This window comes from Triturus cristatus, chromosome 9 (genome assembly GCF_964204655.1).
Source record: "Triturus cristatus chromosome 9, aTriCri1.1, whole genome shotgun sequence".
NCBI classification, from domain to species: domain Eukaryota; kingdom Metazoa; phylum Chordata; class Amphibia; order Caudata; family Salamandridae; genus Triturus; species Triturus cristatus.
This window is the reverse complement of record NC_140592.1, coordinates 1,035,043,319-1,035,061,712: the sequence shown is the minus strand read 5'-3', so window position 1 is coordinate 1,035,061,712 and position 18,394 is coordinate 1,035,043,319. Positions and strand designations below refer to the sequence as shown.

General features: G+C 45.3%; 1 protein-coding gene across 1 annotated transcript in view; it reads left to right on the top strand.

Annotated features, from left to right (window-relative positions):
• Positions 1-18,394, top strand: part of FBXO34 (F-box protein 34) — a 149,444-nt gene that overhangs the window by 18,415 nt on the left and 112,635 nt on the right. The window contains exon 2 of the mRNA XM_085626827.1: positions 17,890-18,063. Coding sequence (XP_085482953.1) covers positions 17,984-18,063 — 80 coding nt within the window. The 5' untranslated portion in view covers positions 17,890-17,983. The remainder of the gene's footprint in view (positions 1-17,889; positions 18,064-18,394) is intronic.

Sequence of the window (18,394 nt, the reverse complement as noted above, 5' to 3'; positions counted from 1 at the left end):
AAGCCCCGAGAATGTGCAGAGGGCTGAAACATGTTGACCATTAAGAAGTGCGAATGACTAGTAACTCATTCAATACGCACAATATCTTTCTTTTAAATTCCCATTCACTGCCTCCCGAATAAATTATAGAGGTTATAAGTGACATAGGGATTTTAATGTAGTATTTTTCACCTCACCACGAGCACTTATTCACGTTCATTTCTGACCACTACTGTCAGTGCCAGTAGGTCTTCCTCCAGGTGGAGGTCAGCATTTTACAATAAACTGACCCAATGATGTTGCTGAAACAGTACACAAATGGCGGAGAATGAAAATATACCGCCTTTGACCTGTGTAGATGTATGAGGGTCTTTTTATAGTGGATACAACCAATAAGACCATGGCACCACAGGACAAGTGATCCATCCTCCCCCCCCCCTTGTGATTTGTCTAGGAGCTGAGACACTCAGTCAGAGGAAGGAAAAGGGAGTTAACCAAACCAGTGCGGACCGTAAACGATGATATGAAATGCTGTACTAATTATTGAACAACCATGTTTTAAGAGCCTTGCGAAAGATAGGCAGGTTGTTTATAGATTTTAGTTTGAGGGTCTCCAAATTATGGCAGTTGCCACTGCAAAGCTCTTGCCCCCGCCCTATGACCTAGCCAGGTTAAGTATACTGGGGTCCATTTCTTAAGGTCTTGTTGCAGTTGGTGGAGAAGTGGGAGATAGTTAGCCTTGTATAAATTCTTCACTCCAAGTGATTTATTTTTTTTTTCTTCTTTTTTTTGATGCCAAGATTTGTGATTGCCTTTCACTAGCCGGAAGGGCGTATTGGAAGCCAATGCCTCCATTTCCCATGTCGGAAAGATTTAGTAAGATTCATCTTAAATCATGCCACCGGTTCAAACTCCTGGAGTTCTTTCTGCAGGGCTGTCAGCAATGTTTGAGAGGAGGTAAAGGTTAAGAGGGCGTCTTCTGCAAAGAATAACATTTTGTGATTCACCCACTTGATGGGAATGCCTTGGACAAGAGGGGAAACCCGTATTCGGTGCTTAGGGCAAATACAAATCGGCACCCCTGTCATGTGCATCGTCCCAGCGAGTAGTAGTCAGACTGCCCCGAAATGAGGACTCTCGAGCGAGAGTGATCATAGTTGGCTTACATCTGTGTAATAAATGTATCCCCAAAACCAAATTGCTGCAACATGAAAAAAAGAAAGAACCAGCCCCCCCCCCCCCCAGTCGAACGCCTTCTCGACGTCTGATGCGAATAGCATTGCGGGTGGCCTTTTCTATTAAATGGACCTCTTGCCTATCATGCGTCTGTCGCCCTTCAATGGAATCTGACTGGTCTGGGTGGATCAGATCTGGCATGACGTCTTCCAGTTAATTAGCTAGTATTTTGAGTGTACAGTTTTGCATTTAGGTTTAACTCGGTGATTGGCTGGTATGATGGACATTTACTATGGTCTTTCCCCATCTTTGGGATTACCTTAATATGAGGGCTTCCCCCATGGAAGGGTTTACAGCTTGCACCCCTGCAAAGGAGTTAGTGTGGTCAGGTGGGGAGTTGGGTCGGAACCAAAAGTTTTATAGGACTGCGCCGTGAGCCTGCTTGGTCCTGGGGGTTTGTGTAGTTATAGGGAGTCACTCGCTTTATGGACCTCGTCTGCTTGAGTGCACTCATCTAGGAGTTCCTGTTGGGCTGGCAATATTTTAGGAAGCGTAGTGTCAGTCAGATATTCTAGTTTTGTTCAGGGTATCACTGTCTTTGGTTTATAAGGTCTTAAAGTTCAAAACCTCCCCGCCTTCCTCTCCTCCATATAGGTCAAATCCCCATTTGATTCCTGAATTGGGCCTATTTAGTCTTTTTCCTGGTTCTCCCTTAACTGCCCGGCCAGATGGGTACTTACTTTATTCCCCCTCTCATATGTGGTCTGTCTGAGGAGGAAAAGGGTGAGTTCTGCTCTGTTGGCATATATGGCTGCAATTTTGCCCCTCAGCACAGTTATTTTCCGCTGAAGGCTAAGGGAGGGGGATTCTTTGTGAGCTCTTTCCACTTGGAGAAGTTCTTACTCCAGTGCCAAGCGTTCCTTGGTATTCTGTCTCATGAGATTAGTCCTAAGTGATGTGAGTTTCCCCCTTAACACCGCTTTGAAAGCGTCCCAAGTAGTGTCATAGTGACTTGGTGGTTGTTTGTCTGGAAGTACTCCCTAATGGTTGTCCAGAGCTTATCCCGGAAGAGGAGGCGGTCCCGTTTCAAAGAGTACTGAAAAAACATCTACGGAAGGAGGATTCTGGGCCTGGCCAGTCCAAAGTAACCTCGTTATTAGGTGAATATCAGCAGACCTAATGGCCTGCTGTAACGTTTGGGTCACAAAGACCTGGTCGAGCCAGGAGCAGGTTCTATGTTAATGTGGAAAAAAAGGTGTCCTCTTTGGTGGTGGGGTGGAATCTATGCCATATGTCTAAGAGCCCACGTTGTGTTAATTGTTGCTTAATGGGTTAGGAGAAGGTGCGTTAGTACTGTCAAGATTTGGGTCCCAAAATGAGAATAAAATCTCCCATTACCATTATCTTGCCTTCTGCAAAACCCCCTAGCTGGTTGAAAAAGATGAGTATATATATATATGTCTGATTCACATTCGGGCATAAATCGTGGCTATTCATCAACATCCTCCCTTCCCGGTCTGTTTTAACGTTGGTCGTTTGAAATGTGAGAGGAGCAAAAAAGCAGGGCTACCCCGTTGTGTTTAGAACTTGCAGGCGACTTGTAAATGGGAGGATAGGCTTTGTTTTAGCTGCTGTTCCTCGGGGTGTTTTAGTTGGATTTCCGGCACGACCACAAACTCACACATTCAGTCTAAGATATACTTCCGAACATGCACCCTTTGTGTGGGGAATTAAGGCCTTTAAAGATTCCAGGTGTCTAGGATGACCGCCATAGGTTTCACACCGCTGGGTGCCGCTCTGTGGTCTGGTTAGTTTGATATGTGAGTAGAAGCAGACGAGTAGGTCTGTGTGTCCACCCACAGCCCCGCCCCTCCCACCAACCCCATGGAATAACTAAGGACATGCATTCAGAAACAAAACCTAACTCCTTAACTATAAAAATTAGGAGCCAAAGCTCCTCACTATTGGAAAAACATCTGATACATATAACTGGAGACTTTGGTCCATTTCTGCATATGGACTGCGCAAAATCAAGTAGTAAGCTGAAGATTGCAGGCTTGTGCTGGGAAACTGTGCGTCCAGCATCTCCCGCTAGCGACTGCCCCAGGGCAGAATGGCTAGATCAATCCTCCTGGCTAGGGTGGCTATTCAACCTGGATCATATGCCTGGACAGGACAAGGGCCCCCTGTCTGGATCAAGGTCGGCGAAATTCATACCTCCAGACCCCACCCGGATAGTCTGCAGCGAGGCTCCAAGGGGTATTTTAGCGTCTCCACAATTGCTCTAGCGCCATCCTCTGCGCTGCTGTTGCCAGGGCCCACCTGCCTTTGCACAGGGTTGGTCTGGGGAGGGTTCGCTCTGTGCTCCATTCTCCTCCTGTGGGAGAGAGATAGCTACACCCAGCAGCACCGCCGCTCCCTCCAACTGGGTGAAGTGATGTGATTTGCTTTTAAATTCAAAGGCTATGCCAAATGGCTATGTCCCTCTGTATTTCACATGTTCCTTTCAGAGATTATCTTTGACCGGTTTAAGTTGCACTCTTCTCACCAGGGAAACTGGGACCAGAAGCTTGCTGAAAGGGGATTAAATCTCATTTGCGGGACTCGAGGAGGATCTTCTCCTTTGTCTTGAAGGACTGTAGCTTGGCTGAAATGTCTCTAGCATGATTATCCTGTTCCTTTTTCTGTGGCCCCACCGTGTGAACCCTATCTAGTCGCACCTCAGGGTGGTTGTTGCCCAGGAGATTCAAAAACATGCCTACCACAAAAGCTTGTAAATCGGGGTCCTCCGATGTCTCTTATGCTAGTGAATGTTTTCTGTCCGCTTCTAGTGGGGCCATCTGGTGATCGAGTTCGAGGCACTTCCCCTTGATGTCTAGAGCTCTAGCCCCCACTGAGTCTATATTGGCTTGAAGAGAGGACAGCCTGGCGTTGATGTTTTTCCTCAGGGTGTCCAGTGATGATTTAAAGTCTGTTTGTAGTTCTTCCCTTAGTTCTCTCTAAAAATCTCTTAGCAAGGCCAGGAGGTCATCCTTTGTCAATGCCACCTTTCCCTGCGTTTTCCTGGCTGGGCCCCTTGCCTGGGTAAAGTAACTAGTGACCCTGTTAGACTGGGCCTTCCTTGATTCCCTTGAAGCTATTGCCTGTGAGTGGTCCCAGAGTGTCCAGCCTGGCTCTCGGAGTATCAATGGTGGGCACTGTTTCCCTCGTGTTAACTCGAAGGAAAGAGAAGGTCCTGGGCTAGTGATACTCCTTGTATGGGGTTCTCCACTGGCGGCCAGTCTAGCTGGCGCAGGCACCCCGGTCTCCACAGACCCCACCAGCTAGAGAGACCAGCCCAGTCAGAAGTCCTCTTCGCACTCCCCCCACAGCACTTAAGGCTCCCAAAAACCCCAGGGTTTTGGGGACTGCATCAGCGGAGGTCACAGCAGGCCTTTATGTCAATAGGTTCCAGAGCTATCACTAGTAGCGGGGAGGCGGGAGTATAGATCCCATGTGAGGTATTTAACAATGAAGGGGGCTGTCGGATGGCACACCTGGGGAAGGCCAGCCACGCCTATTTTGACTGGCCCAGCAAGAACAGTCGTGACAGTCAAGAGGCTGGCTGCCGCAATGTCCAGCCCCCTGAGCTGGACCCACTCCCACAGAATCTTAGCACAGGCTGCATGTAGTCTCAACAGGCCGGGCTCCCGACGTGGAATCCCGGGAAAGGGGCACTCTGTCTTCGGTTCTTCTCACTGCTGGGCAGAGCTATAGCTCCTGCTGTGCTCTACTGCCATCGAGAGTCTCCATGAGCGCCTCGTGGTCTGCACCATGTTGAGGTCAGTCAGTTGCACTCGGCTCCACCTCTGCCACATTGTTTCAGCCCCAGCAGCCATAGATCTCTCCTACAGTGCTCACTGGGGTCGTTGGAGTATGCTGTCCTTCCTCAGCACTCCTCGCTTCGCCTTCTCCTTGCTTGGCGTTCCTAAGTCAGCTCCGTCTCCAGCATGATGTTGCGCCATCTTCAGGGCTCCAGCAGCTACTCTTTCTCACAGTGGATCACCGACAGCTGGTCGGACCAGTCCATTCTGTCCCCTGACCTCTTATTACCGGATACATTCAGTCATGACAGGTTGGTGGTCTCATAAGTGCCTTTGAGGGTTTTCGTGGTGTGGAGCCTCCGTGCATTATCTCTACACGGCCATGACGGTAATCTTCATACATTTAAGTTTATGCCTGTTCAATTCCTACTCCTGTCTTATGCACTCCATAAAAGATTCCATAGCTAGGGACAAAGAATAATGGAGAAAGCAGACCTCTATCTGTTTTCTCTGAGAATGGGTAATGCTTGGGGTAACTGTCTGTTCGCTATAACCTAATTATTTGGGCATTGATATCTGTCTAATGTTTCTGGAATTTGAGGCTAAAGCCAGCTTTCTCCAAGGTATGAGCAAACTCGCCTGTTCATGTGCTTTTTTTTAGCATCTATAGCAACCATTACCACCACCTCTCTGGTTGTATTGTGTTGCCTTTGATATGTAAAAATCTTATCAGGATCTACCAATACCGGTACTAGGGCGAAACACTGGCTGCTAGTATACCCTTAAATATCTTTTATTCTATATTTAATAAAGATATTGGTCTATAACAACCACAATGTTGCGATCCTTAATTGGTTGAGGGCAGGCCATGGCATGTCTTTTTAAAGGTGTAATAATTCCCAGGCTTAACAAATGAGTTGAACATTATTATCAGGATAGCTGCCAGTGCCTTACAAAAGATTTTATGGAAATGTGCACTGAACTCATCGTGTGGTACAGAATAGCATTTTTCACACACAGCAAATATAAATTTAAAATACTTGGAATGCATAGTTGTACAAGGGCATCATGGTGCTAGAATTGGAACCAGGTATGAGCTGGGCAAACAGTCTATTGTCTACCTCATCTCTAGTGCTGCATCCTATTGCAACAAGCATTTGCAATGCAATAGGTCTCGCATTTGCAAAAGTTTAAGCTATTGGCATTGTTCATGACCATGCCTTTTTTAATCTATTTTATAAAACAAACACATAAATAAATGCCATTATCATTTACAAGGCCAATAGCTAGTGTTGCATTATTATTAGCAATGCCAACTGCTCACACTTTTATAATGCAAGACCTATTGCATTGCAAATGCTTGTTCCTGTTTACGCCCAGTTGCTCTTTTGTGTAAGTAGTGATTCTGGGAGAACGTAGCTGGGCAAGTTTCTCTCACCCTCATTTCTGTGAGAATGCTGTAGAAACGCACGTTATTTGCCGGGGTTAATTGCTGGCGGGCTGTGGAGTGAGCTGCAGGAAGCATTTACCCCAATAAAGTGAAGCCAAATATCAGAAATCCAAAGACTGGTTAAGGGGTCCCTCTTGGACAGATCTGCAATCAGTCCGCGTGTTTCAAACCGCAAAGTCCAACAACAGATGATGCTTTGCAACCGCAACAGAAGACATGAAGGGAATAAACATTTAAAATACATTCTGCCTTGTTCATATTTTATTACAACACCTTGAGGCTTTAAAACGAATTACTTAGGTGGAAAGAACCGAGCAAATAAATTCCAGTACATTAAAAAATTGCAATTGAAACTTCACGGGGATATGCCTCTCACTTTGGGAAGGAATTGAGTTTGTTTAAAAGAGCTCATTTGACACAAAATCTTTGCGGGGTCACGAGTAAATCGCCTTTGGGATAACCAGATGTCTTTTTAAGTACTCAATTTTACGGCAATGGCCTTTAATGTATGAATAAATTCGTTTTTGTTAATTATATCATGAGGCTTGCGTGGGTTTTAGTTGCAGTTTAAGTGCACACCGAGAAACTCGGAGCACCAAATCCGTAGCCCTAAGTGAGTTTAGTTAGACGAAGGCTGCTGATGCTCGAGATGATTGTAATTGAGAAAGGAGGACGCGTGTGACAGGAGGCAATAGACTGCTGTAAAGTGAAAGCAAATTTGTGTGCGCGCTTGGCGGGTGCGGAGGAGCGCATTCCAGGCGGAGGAGCGGACCCTTTGAGGTACGATGCCAAATGGTTTGCATGGCTGCACGTGATTGTGCGCGTGCTCGCCATGCAATCCACTTTTGGGAGCACTTTTAAATGCCCTTTACTAGAGTCTCGCATAGCAATTGCGTAAACGCAATAGCTAGGCGAGACCTAAAAAGGAGTCGTCTGACATCGAATAATGATACAGGGCGCTCTATTTCAAAGATTCGCCCGATGGAGGCACAGTTCCTGAACCTGGGGAATGCAGAGGAGCGTCGGGGTGAGGGAGCAAAGCGCTCGTTCGTGTTTCTTGCCCTGAACTCCGCTAACGTGACGGACAGCTGAGGGTCACGTTTACTAATCTAATTCAGCCCTAAAATATTTTGGGGAAAGTAATAAATTCCCCAAGTGTTTTTAGGAAGGTTTGAAAAGTAGTAGTTTTGAATTGTAGAAAGTACTACCCTGGTGGTACAACTCAAGGCAAAAAACTAGGAATACAGAGCAAAGCTTGATAGAAATACTTTTTTGACCAAAATCTTTGATTGCCTGATTTACTGTGGGCGCAGCATCTTAAACTGTGTTGTGTGTAGTAGGAAGCCAATGGTTCTACAATGGTGCTTTGAAATGGATATTTCTGAAGATCAAAAATCATTTCTACCAACATAGCACACTTAAGCCAAATGGACTTCTATCTCAGATATTCACAACCATACTCCTCACCCTGAAACGCTGCACAAGAGCATCTGGCAAAGAACATAAGATGGTATGCCACAATATTATAGCTGGCTATTAAGTGGAATAAGATCTGTCCTGGAATTTACAATTTATGCAGGACTCTCGTTGTATGCTGCTGGAATGAAGAGATCTTGCTCTTAAGGTATCTGCTGCTGTGACACACTGCCTTTTCGCACAAGTTAAAAGCAACTAGTGGGCCCTGAAGGGCATCTGGGCTTCCAACAGATGAACATGTTACAAAAGATCTTGGTGAATAACTTCTATCAGATATGACCTTAAGCATGGCCTTAGAAGACCACATGAGTGTGACGGACGGAGGAGATATGGATAAACTGATGATCTCCCTTTAAGGATATGGTCTCTCAATCAACTATATAGGAAGTGCAGCAAGACTTGCATAAGAAGCAAAATGTAAACATGAAGCGCCTTAATGACCTGAGCATGCAGCTATAGATCTGACACTGGACTCCACTTAAACCATAACTCCGATACCTCACTGGCTAATGTGTAATTCTAGGTTGCTTAGTGGAAAGTTGTGGGCATATATAGGGTTGGGGGAGCGAGCAGTGAGAGGAATAGGGGGCAAAGCACTGATATGGACAAAATATTGGTGTCTGTAGTTTTCAAATATTGTGGATGTAAAGCTTTTTTTCTGTGACAGTGATGCAATTAATTTACCCCCTAGAAGTGTAACTTCAGACCTGCAGTGCGTAGAAAGTATGTTTTGGTAGATTTGGTGAGTGGCCATATAACTCCATCCTCTTCTCTGAAGGTCTATTTTGTGTTTTCTATTGTTTATAGATCTCCTTGTTGATCCACATTTTGCAGCTTTATTTTAGCTTTAAGATGAAGCTTTAAGAACTCCTGCAGTCTTTGTGAAAGCAAACAAGTGATGGACCCTTTAATATCAGCCAGGCCACATTCCAGCCCATCATGTGTTTTTTGCCCAGAATGCAACCTCTGATTAGACCCAGTTATATGCAAATTAGCCTTGCTCCTTCTCTTAAAGGAGCAGTGCAGCCCAAACTACCAAACCAAGTCCTCTGAACCGCACCAAGCAACCCAAGACTGGTTTTGCCCTAGCTGGGGCTCTTCAGTTGAGTGCATCTTGGTCCCAATTGCAAAGGACCCACGTCTGGCCGTACCGATTACACTGAAGTAAACAAAGTGATGGGAGGGGATGCTTGGATTGATCTCAGCCACCGGAAATCCCTTGGGGCAGCAGCCCCGTCCATCACGCTATTGCCTAGAATGCTGCCTCAGATTAGACCCAGCTACATGCAAATGAGCCTTGATAATGGATACAGCACAGCCTGGCCTGTCAATCCAGACCCCCTCTGAACCAGAATGTGAATGCATCATTAAGTATTATCCTATGCTGAAGAAGGTGGTCCATTTACTTGATGGGTTGTAATTTTTTGTTTTCAAGCACAGGGCCACCCATAGTTGTCTTGTTTGGCCTTTCCCTGATAATACTTCGTTTTTTTTTTTTTTAAAGCCAAAGTTCACAGCTTGTTGAATGGGGCCATTTCTGATTTCTAGAAACTGGAAATGTGTTTTCCAGTCCACTTCGAGCCAGCCTGCAATTTAGAGAAAAATGCAGGCGTCTTTAGAAAGACAACAGTGAGCAGCGGCCTCTTGGCGAAAGTTTTTTTTTTTTATTTTTTTGGCAGTTTTTTTTTTTTAAAATCGATCATTTTGTTTTTCTCTGGCTGTCTCTTGTCTTCGTCTTATCTCTGTCATGTGTCTCTTTTTTTTTTTCTTTTCACTCCCGCTCCCCCTCGATCTGGAAATTTTAAGTAATACAGAATCACTGGTGCTAAGTGATTCTGCGCCAAAATCAGCAGCTAGTGTGATATTTTACCTTAAATAAAACTTTTGCATAAAAGCATCAACGGTACTGGTGACCTTTGTTCCTCTTGTCATACTTGCAACACTTAGTTTCAGAATCACCTCAATGGTGTTCAAATGGTTCACAGGTTGCAGTCTCACATCTGTGACTAGACCACACTTTTGCTGTCTTTGGTGTTTTGGACTTGTAATAAAATGGAGTATTACGTGGTGTGGGGGTTAGAACTCGCCATGTAATACTATGACAATACTCCAAAGGTGGCCCTTGGAATCAAACTGATAAATCCTTAGCTCAGTCCTTGTACAGTGAGCAGTCAGGCTTTACCAGATTAGCATATGTTAAGTATTTCAGAGTAACAATATCGACGATAAAATAATTAACACGACTCAAGAGAAATTAGACTCCAATTTAATGTGTGTTTGTATCTTAATTCAAACACCAAAATGAACGGAATAGCATACATATAACAGGAGATGTAGATTTTTGAAGCAATAAAAAAAATCTGTGCAAAATAAGACGGTGAAAATGTATCAATACGGTCAATAGGAAAAGCCACTAGTGACAATCGGTCACTTTTAGGTCAAGTTGTGTTGCATCCTTGTTAGGGTAAAGGTGATGGGGATCCCAGTACTAAGCCACGACTGTCAGGTAAATTTTACCTGGCTTGTGGATCCCAGGTGCAGAGTTGTCCTGACTGTCCTTTGTGCGGGAGAGCTGCTTTTACTGCTGTAATAGTGCTGCAGGGAAAGATGCACAAACGAAAAAACGGAGTGGGTGCTGATGTCGGTCGAAGTTCGGCAGGAGTTCCCCCTAGATAAAGCGTCGAGTAAAGGGGTTATTTGTCGGACTGGTGGCCAGCTAGCCTTGGCAGCGGTATGTAGAGTAGAAAGTAACTTTGACATCCGGTGGTCCCGGTTAATGAAGTAGTTGCCTGTGCCTTTGTGGAAAGCAGGAATACAGTTCCCAGAATACACTAGACCACCTGGATTTAGGCGATCCCTTGGAGGACCCGATGGCCAGCGATTATCCAGAGCGTTTTTACCTGCAGTTTGCATGGGACTAGTGCCACTCGTTCAAGGGAGTCTGAGGGTGCTTCAGGCTTCCTCAGGGGTCTCTGTCTGGGAGGACCGAGAGATGACATAGGATGAGTCTCGATCAGGAAGTTCCATGAGTGTTGCCACAGTTGCTGGGCATCCCTCTATTGCTTGGTGCAAGTCCTATTGTCTCTGACACAGGTCTCTTCGGCTGTCCTTCTTGATGCAGGTTGTTGAGAACTGAAGTTCTGGTATCGGGGGTGACCCTGAAATCCTAGATTTAAGGGACTTGGGGATGTGGGAGAATAACCAATGGGCTGCTTGCTAGTTCCTGAAGCTAATCCGCCCCCAGGGTGACCAAATCTGATGGTGTAGGTCACCTTTTTCGACCCAGAACTTTATATTCTGTCACGCCTAAAGATGGCAGAAATCTAATTCTGGGGTCCAGACCAGGCTGCTCGCCATAAAGGTGTGACTAGCCTTATGGGTGATGTTAACCTCCTTGAATAACTAATATCCCACCTGCCTGGGTGCAAATGTGCCTGGGGCAGTGGGAGGGCTGTTCCCTACTTTGGGTGTCAGTCCTGATGCTTTGAAGCTCACCGCTTTGATGTGCCACTTCACTAGCCTGCTTGGGAGGACGGAAGTGTGACCTCCTTTCTGCCCAAGCCTTTGTTCCTGACTCATGGTAATGATCACACTGCCTGGACAGGTGGTCTGAATCATGTCTTGGCTGCAGCGAAAACCAGAAAGCAGGCTTGCCAGCCAGAGCACAAAGAAACTGGGGCAACCAGGTGGGCATCCTAAGGTAGCCACCAGCGTGCCGCATAGATATCAAGAGATCATCTGAATAAAGGCCTTGAAAAATCATAATGCTGCCAGACCAAAATAATCTACTCTACTTATAAACTGATCTCTAATTGGGTGGTCCTGGCACAAATATTTTATTTCACGGAGCTGCCTTTTTCTTTTATTATTGCATATGAGAGCACCTTCAAATATGTCAGTTCAGCATGTCTGCTGTGCCAAAAATCTTTTGTTTAGTTTAATAGATCAAACTTATGCTCCATGTATAATAAGAATCCAAGCCCACACATAGGGTACACATGACCCTTAACTTGCCTCTTAGTTCACCAACAGCAGTGTCTTTACGGCGGGGCAGGAATACGGGTTCTGCCAATGTGTTAATTCATTTGCATATCACTAAGTAAAGTGTTCTGATTTATTTTGACCCATTTAAAATCTGTTTCCATCAAACTTCTGAATTACAAAAGAAGTGCTTTCCTAATACCGGATATATTCTGAAATATGTGTACTGTTCACTTACAAGCTGTTTAAATGTGATGGTAAAAAAAATCTGACCACCTTTTTCTTTCACAACGATTGTCAGACAGTTCACTTTATAAAATCCTCTAACTTTGCAGTCAAAGAAAAGTAAATACCAATCTCTAGGATAAAATAAGCAGTGTTTTTTCAGTAGACGTATGCCAGCGATTGACCTATGCCTCTGAACGCCTAGCAAATGTGATCGATAAAGCAAGATTTAAAGGCCACTTTATTGGGCCTTCATTCAGAAAGTGAACAGAACACCTGTTCTTTTCCAGCGCAAACGCTCTGCCCGAAAGGGCAGTCGGCCCTCAAAATAGCTTGCCCGCATAAAATGGACTCTCAATAGCGAGTGGGCGAGTAGATTTCTTGAGGCCTGGTATATTGAGAGACCCAGTCCTTGTCACCCCTGACCATTGAAAACTGGACAATTGTGCATTGCATCGGGCACAATCCGTATGAGGTTCCCTGCTCCACTGGGAAGGGGTTGGACAGCACCGCATTCACTCAGACCCGAGCCCACCCATCAATATTTACTAAGGTGAGGTTTCGCAAAAAAAAGTCTGAGTCCACTTCTCTCCTCTGCAATGTCTGGTGTTTTATGGGCCAGTGAACCGTTGAAGGCCTTTTCTAACCGACCCATTGTGTTCTCTGAAAAAAGTCTAACCCCGCATCGATTTTTGTGTGTTATAATGATTGTGCTTGGGTTACGTTATTTTGTGAATGTTGAGGTTTGTTCATGCACAGGTTCTTTACAGAACTGCCAGATGGATACGCGTCTTATATACTGTGCTCTTTGAGCAAATTGAGTTGGATGGTGATAGTGAAGAAGACCTTTAAGCAATAAGTGAAAATAGAACACATGAATACAGGCCACTTTACACATATGTGACCTTGAATTATAGGGGAATGGTTGCACAGTCAAAGCTCCATTCGAGATGCCTATTTGGGGGGTGTTTTACTGTCTTGTAGGAAACACTTTAATTGGAGGCACAGGGAGGAAGACTACAGTAGAGGAGGAAAGGACATGCATTTAGTTCTACTACACTGTTCCTTTTGAAAACTTTGTGCATAATCGATTGTTAGGTTAGATAAATTAATTTCGAGGTATGATTAGATTGAGGTGAAGTTACATTGTTGCTATTTGTGTGTAGGTCTTAATATTCTCAGTATGCTCTTTCTGAATAAAATAAAAGGGGATGGTTGGGGGTGAGTCAATCAATCATCATTGGGTTTTGTAGAGCGTGGGTTGTCACCCCGGGGGTCACCAGGCACTGGAAGGGTTGTTTGAGCCTCGGTCGTACAGTGATGGTGGTTAAAGAGCCAAGTCTTGAGCTGCTTCCTGATGTCCTTCAGAGATGGGGAGGTGCTCTGGTGTTAGGGGAAGTCGTTCCAGCACTTGGCTGCGAGGTAGGAGAAGAAACAGCCCCCACATCAGCTATGACTGATGTGAGCCAAGTCAAGGGTGTAGGATTGGAGCTCTTCGGTCAGTTGGTAGAATGCCAGGTGGCAGTAGATGTAGGTGGGTCAGGATTTGTGGAGGGTTTGTAGGCATGCAAAAGGAGTTCGAAAAGTCATCTTTCCTGGACAGGGAGCGAGTGCAGAGCTCCGAGTAGAGGGGTGATTCTGGTTCTTCTAGGGAGGTTGAGGATGAGTCTTGCTGCAGAGTTCTGGATGGTTTGGAGGTGATTCAGGAGCTGTTTGGTGGTTCCGACATAGAGTGCGTTGCCTAGGTCGAATTGGCTGGAAATGAGGGCTTGGGTGCCAGGCTTCCTTTTAGAGACTGGGATTCATTGGAAGATCTGTGGAGCGCACAAAGGGTGTGGAAGCAGGCAGGAGAGAACATTGATCTGTTACTTCATAGTGAGAACGGTGTCCAGGATGATTCCAGGTTTGCGTGTGTGGTCCGTTCGGGAGCCACCAGGTGATGTTCCAGGGGGAGGGCTTGTTCCCAAAGATGATGACCTCTGTTTTGTCTGAGTTGAGTTTTAGGCAGTTGGTCTTCATCCAGGTGCCGATATCGGTCATGGTGTTTTGGAAGTTTACTCTTCTTGGTGTCCGTATCTTCTGTGAGGGATAGGATGAGCTAGGTGTCGTTGGAGACTGTTGAGTCCATGGGTTTGGGCAATGTTTGCCAGTGGCGTCACGTAGGTGTTGAAGAGGGTGGGGCTGAGAGAGGAGCCGTGGGGTACGCCACATATGTCTTTGGGTGCGGAGGAGAAGGGTGGAAGGTGGAACCTCTGTGTACGACCGGAGAGGAAGGAGGGGATCCAGTCATGTGCGTTGCCCTGGATACTGATGGGATGGGGTCTGGTTAAAAGGGTGTGGTGGGAGACAATGTTGAAGGCTGCTGAAAGGTCAAGGAGGATGAGGGCGGCTGTTCCACCTATGTCGAGGAGGCGTCTGTTGCTACAATCTGGGCGGTCTTGGTTCTGTTGTTGGGCCAGAAACCTGATTGGGATGGGTTGAGCAGGTTGTTTTCCTCAGGTAGTCCTTGATCTGTCGGTTGAGTCTTTTTCTGTGACTTTGGCGGGGGAGGGGAGAAGTGAGATTGGGCTGTAGTTTTTGAGTTCGTAGGGGTTGGCGGCAGGTTTCTTTAGGAGGGGCTTGACCTCTGTGCTTCAGGGTGTTGTGGACGGTGGCTGTGGTGATTGATGTGTTGAGGAGTTCTGTGAGGAAGCCTCCAATTACTTGTCCTCCTAAGTTGTAGATGTGATGTGGGCAGGGTCCAAGGTGGGGGAGATCGGGAATGAATGGAGTTCATGATGGAGATGGTGTCTTCGGTAGAGAGTTGCTTCCAGGCAGAGATCCAGTGGGGGTGGGAGGCGTAGGTTTGGATGTGGTCGTGGTTGAGGATGGTGGGTTGGGGGTCAAAGTGGCTGTAGATGTTGAAGATCTTGTGGTGAAAAAAGTCTTGAGTGTCACAGAGGGCTTGGGAGGGTTGATTGTGTTCTCCGTGGCGGAGGGGCAGGAGACTGCACTGACTATGCTGATAAGGTCCTTGGTGCAGTTGGTGCTTGCCTCGATGCGGGTGGTGAGGGCTTCTTTCTTGGCCTCTCTGAGATGGGTATGATAACTGTTGAGAGCACCATTGTCTCTCCAGCTTCTTACAGTGCTGCTTGTGGGTCAGTAGCTCTGGGGTGAGCCATCTAGCTTACTTGGCAGATCTGTTGATGGTGGTGTTCTGGGGGGGAGGGAGGGGGTGGTGATGGTGTTGGCAGCTGTGGAGATCCAGTTGGTGAAATTTTGGCCGTGGAATTCGAGGGTATCGGAGGGAATGGGGTATAGCTTCTTTGAGGGTAGTGGTGCAGAGGGGTTCTGTGACTTTGCCCCAGTTGTGATGAGGGAGGGTGGGATGTCTCGCCGGGGTTCTCGAGGGTGGTCGACGGTGAAGTGGATGATGCTGTTGTTGCTCCAGGTCAGCTCGGTGTTGTGTGAGAATTGGACTCTGCCTTTGGTGGAGAAGAAGGGGTCCAGTGTGTGTCCTGCGATGCGTGTGCGGGTGGTGCCAAGTTGAGAGAGGCCAGTGATGCCCATGTTTTCAAGAAGCCAGGTAGAGTTGGTGTCATTAGGGTCTTCAAGGTGGAAGTTCAGGTCTCCCAGGAAGATGTAGTGATTGGAGACTGTTGCCAGGGAGGCGATGAAGCATGAGATATCGCTGCAGAAGCTGGGACGAGGGCCAGGAGGTCTGTAGGCTAGGGTTCCTATGATCGTGACTTTGGTCTCTGGTTTGATCTGGAAGTTAAGGTGTTCTATGACAGACTTAGTGTCCTCGTATGAGGCAGTGCAGATGAACTTGGCAATGTTATTGTGCACAGTCTTGTACTTCTTTGACCTTTACTGCAAAAGCAGCAGACTGTTTCAGGGATTGGCTCAGTGCTATCTGCCATATGAAATGACATCCACACCTACACCTGGAGTACTCCTATACCCTATTTACCATTATACAAACTAGGCTTCATTGGATTATTACCAGGACATTGACAGTATTATCATGCTTAAGATATTAGTCATAAACGTGAGCCATTAAATTCTTCTGGGATGAGCAGTCAAAGATTCCAGGAGTATAAGCACAAATTACAGTGGCAGAGCAGCAATTAAAGATTTGGGAAAATATTTTCGAACGCGGTGGTGTATTCTACAAGAACAAAGATGAGAATACAAGCCATGGCATTCTGTGTAATTGTACGGATTTAAAAGTTCACTAATGAAGAAAATGGACACAAGCATACAGGTCTTTGAACTATGGGGTTTGAAGCCTACCACGGCCAGCCAGGAAAACCAATTGTTGCATTCTTGAACAATTCGAGTGCAATCTTTTACTCAAAGCACAGATGGCCAGATTGAAACTCTCATACTTTAGATGCGGTGGGATGACCCAAATCCCTGGAATAGAATGGTGCTTGGAAAAGTTTGTCTGTATGGTTGCTAGGAGTCCTCTTCGACTTAGTAGCGCCAAAGTTAAAAAGAACAATTCCATTCATATGATATGGAGTGGACCATGAGTGGTACTAGCCGAAAGAAAGCTCTAAGTGATCCTTAACACACTGTGCTTGGGAGTGGCCAATGCCTTGGCTTGGGACCGCCAGAAAGCAGTAGGAAAGATCTGTGCTAACACTAATCCAATACCTTCCATGTAATATGTCCAGCTAGCTGGTTTATGAAGTAAGCAGGTGGGCTGAGCAGCTGTGTGTAGGAATGTGGGATGCTGAACCAATGTGTACATTACTCCTGCTTGGCAATGGCTGCACCCCAGTGAGAAGCTTTGCTATGGCTCGTAAAGCTTGATTGTTCCCAGCAGTTGGTATGAGCGCCTTCAGTTCAGGATCCTCTATGAAGGTAGATCTGTATTGTCATCTCGCATTCTCCTCAGCATGCCTTGGGAAAATATGAGATGACTCTGGGAAGAGTTTGCCGGAGGGATTGGTAGCAGGTAGACAAAATTTCACATCCGAATTTTAGTTAGACGTTTCACATCTTAGGACTTTTTGAGAGGGGAGAAGGTTGTAGAGAGGCCATTTTGAAAGTTTGGAACGTATTCATAGTGCTACATAAACCATAATTCTCCTGAAGCCCTGTTATACAGTGCAGGTTTTATGTAGATGTATAATTGTTGCCCAGAGTTGTCGCCTGGATAGTTTTCAAGATCACCTAAAAAAAAAAATTGCTACACACCCTTTTGCCTCAAAGATTACCTTTTAGATTTTTCAATGTTGGATTGATAATGTATCTACTCCACTTTGGGTGTTTCGTCCTCCAAATAAAAGTAAATGCACAACACTCTATTTTTTAATTCATCACTTATTACCGTGGTTTTTAGTCAATTGCTCATTTAGGTTTAGTTATATTGAACGCAATTATCTATGAAATTGCGATAGTGGCTAGTTTAAATAGTTATCCTCAATAGTTTTTTTTCCCTTCAATGATTTCAGTTTTCCAATGTGAATGTTTTCATTTGTATAGCAGTACCCACTACATTTGCTTGATTTGAGAGAAATAAAATATTTTCTTTTTCAGCTTAACATGTTAAGATAAGGTGTATACTTGTCGTTTTTGTTTCCTCTGTGTAATCGAATATGCGGTCGCTGTCCTCAAGTTGGCATCATGTTCTAATCAGCATTAACTTTTAAGTAGTTCATAATAAAATATTCATTTCATCTTGAAAAATTGTTACCTTCCTCCGAAGCTCTTTAGCTAGCAGCAAGTGTTTTATGAAGAGATAGAGAAAGGCGTGATTGTCAGTTACTACCACATGCATTGCTCAAGCTTAACTGTTTTAATTTTTAGCAAAATAAACAAAACCGAGGATTTGCGCTGGTCAGGAAGCCTGCATTCAAACACAATGGATTGGTTCTGACTGCGTCGTTTGGCGGAGTTAGTAATGATGAAGAGTTCCTGCAAGGTTGGCTTTCACAGGGACCCAGTAAAAAACACGTCTTCTACCTCCCATCAAGTAAAACGGTAAGGAAAGAACTTTTGCTTAGATTTCTAAACGAATCCTTGAAAACTTAAAATATAAATTGAAAGGGGACATGGAATGAATGCAATGTGAATATTGATGAAAATAAAAAAAATAAACTAATTGCATTTATAGAAATATGTTCCGAGTGCATAAGCTACTTTGCATGTCCCGTTTGATAGATCTTAGTACCACATGACCGTTTGCAAGTTTGGCTGTGATTGCTGGCAACTGATATTCCACATCCATTTGACGATTTAAGAATAAACTAGATGTACTGCTTTGCGATAGCTGCGGTTATGATTAAGCCTCCAGCTTCTGTTCACCATTCTC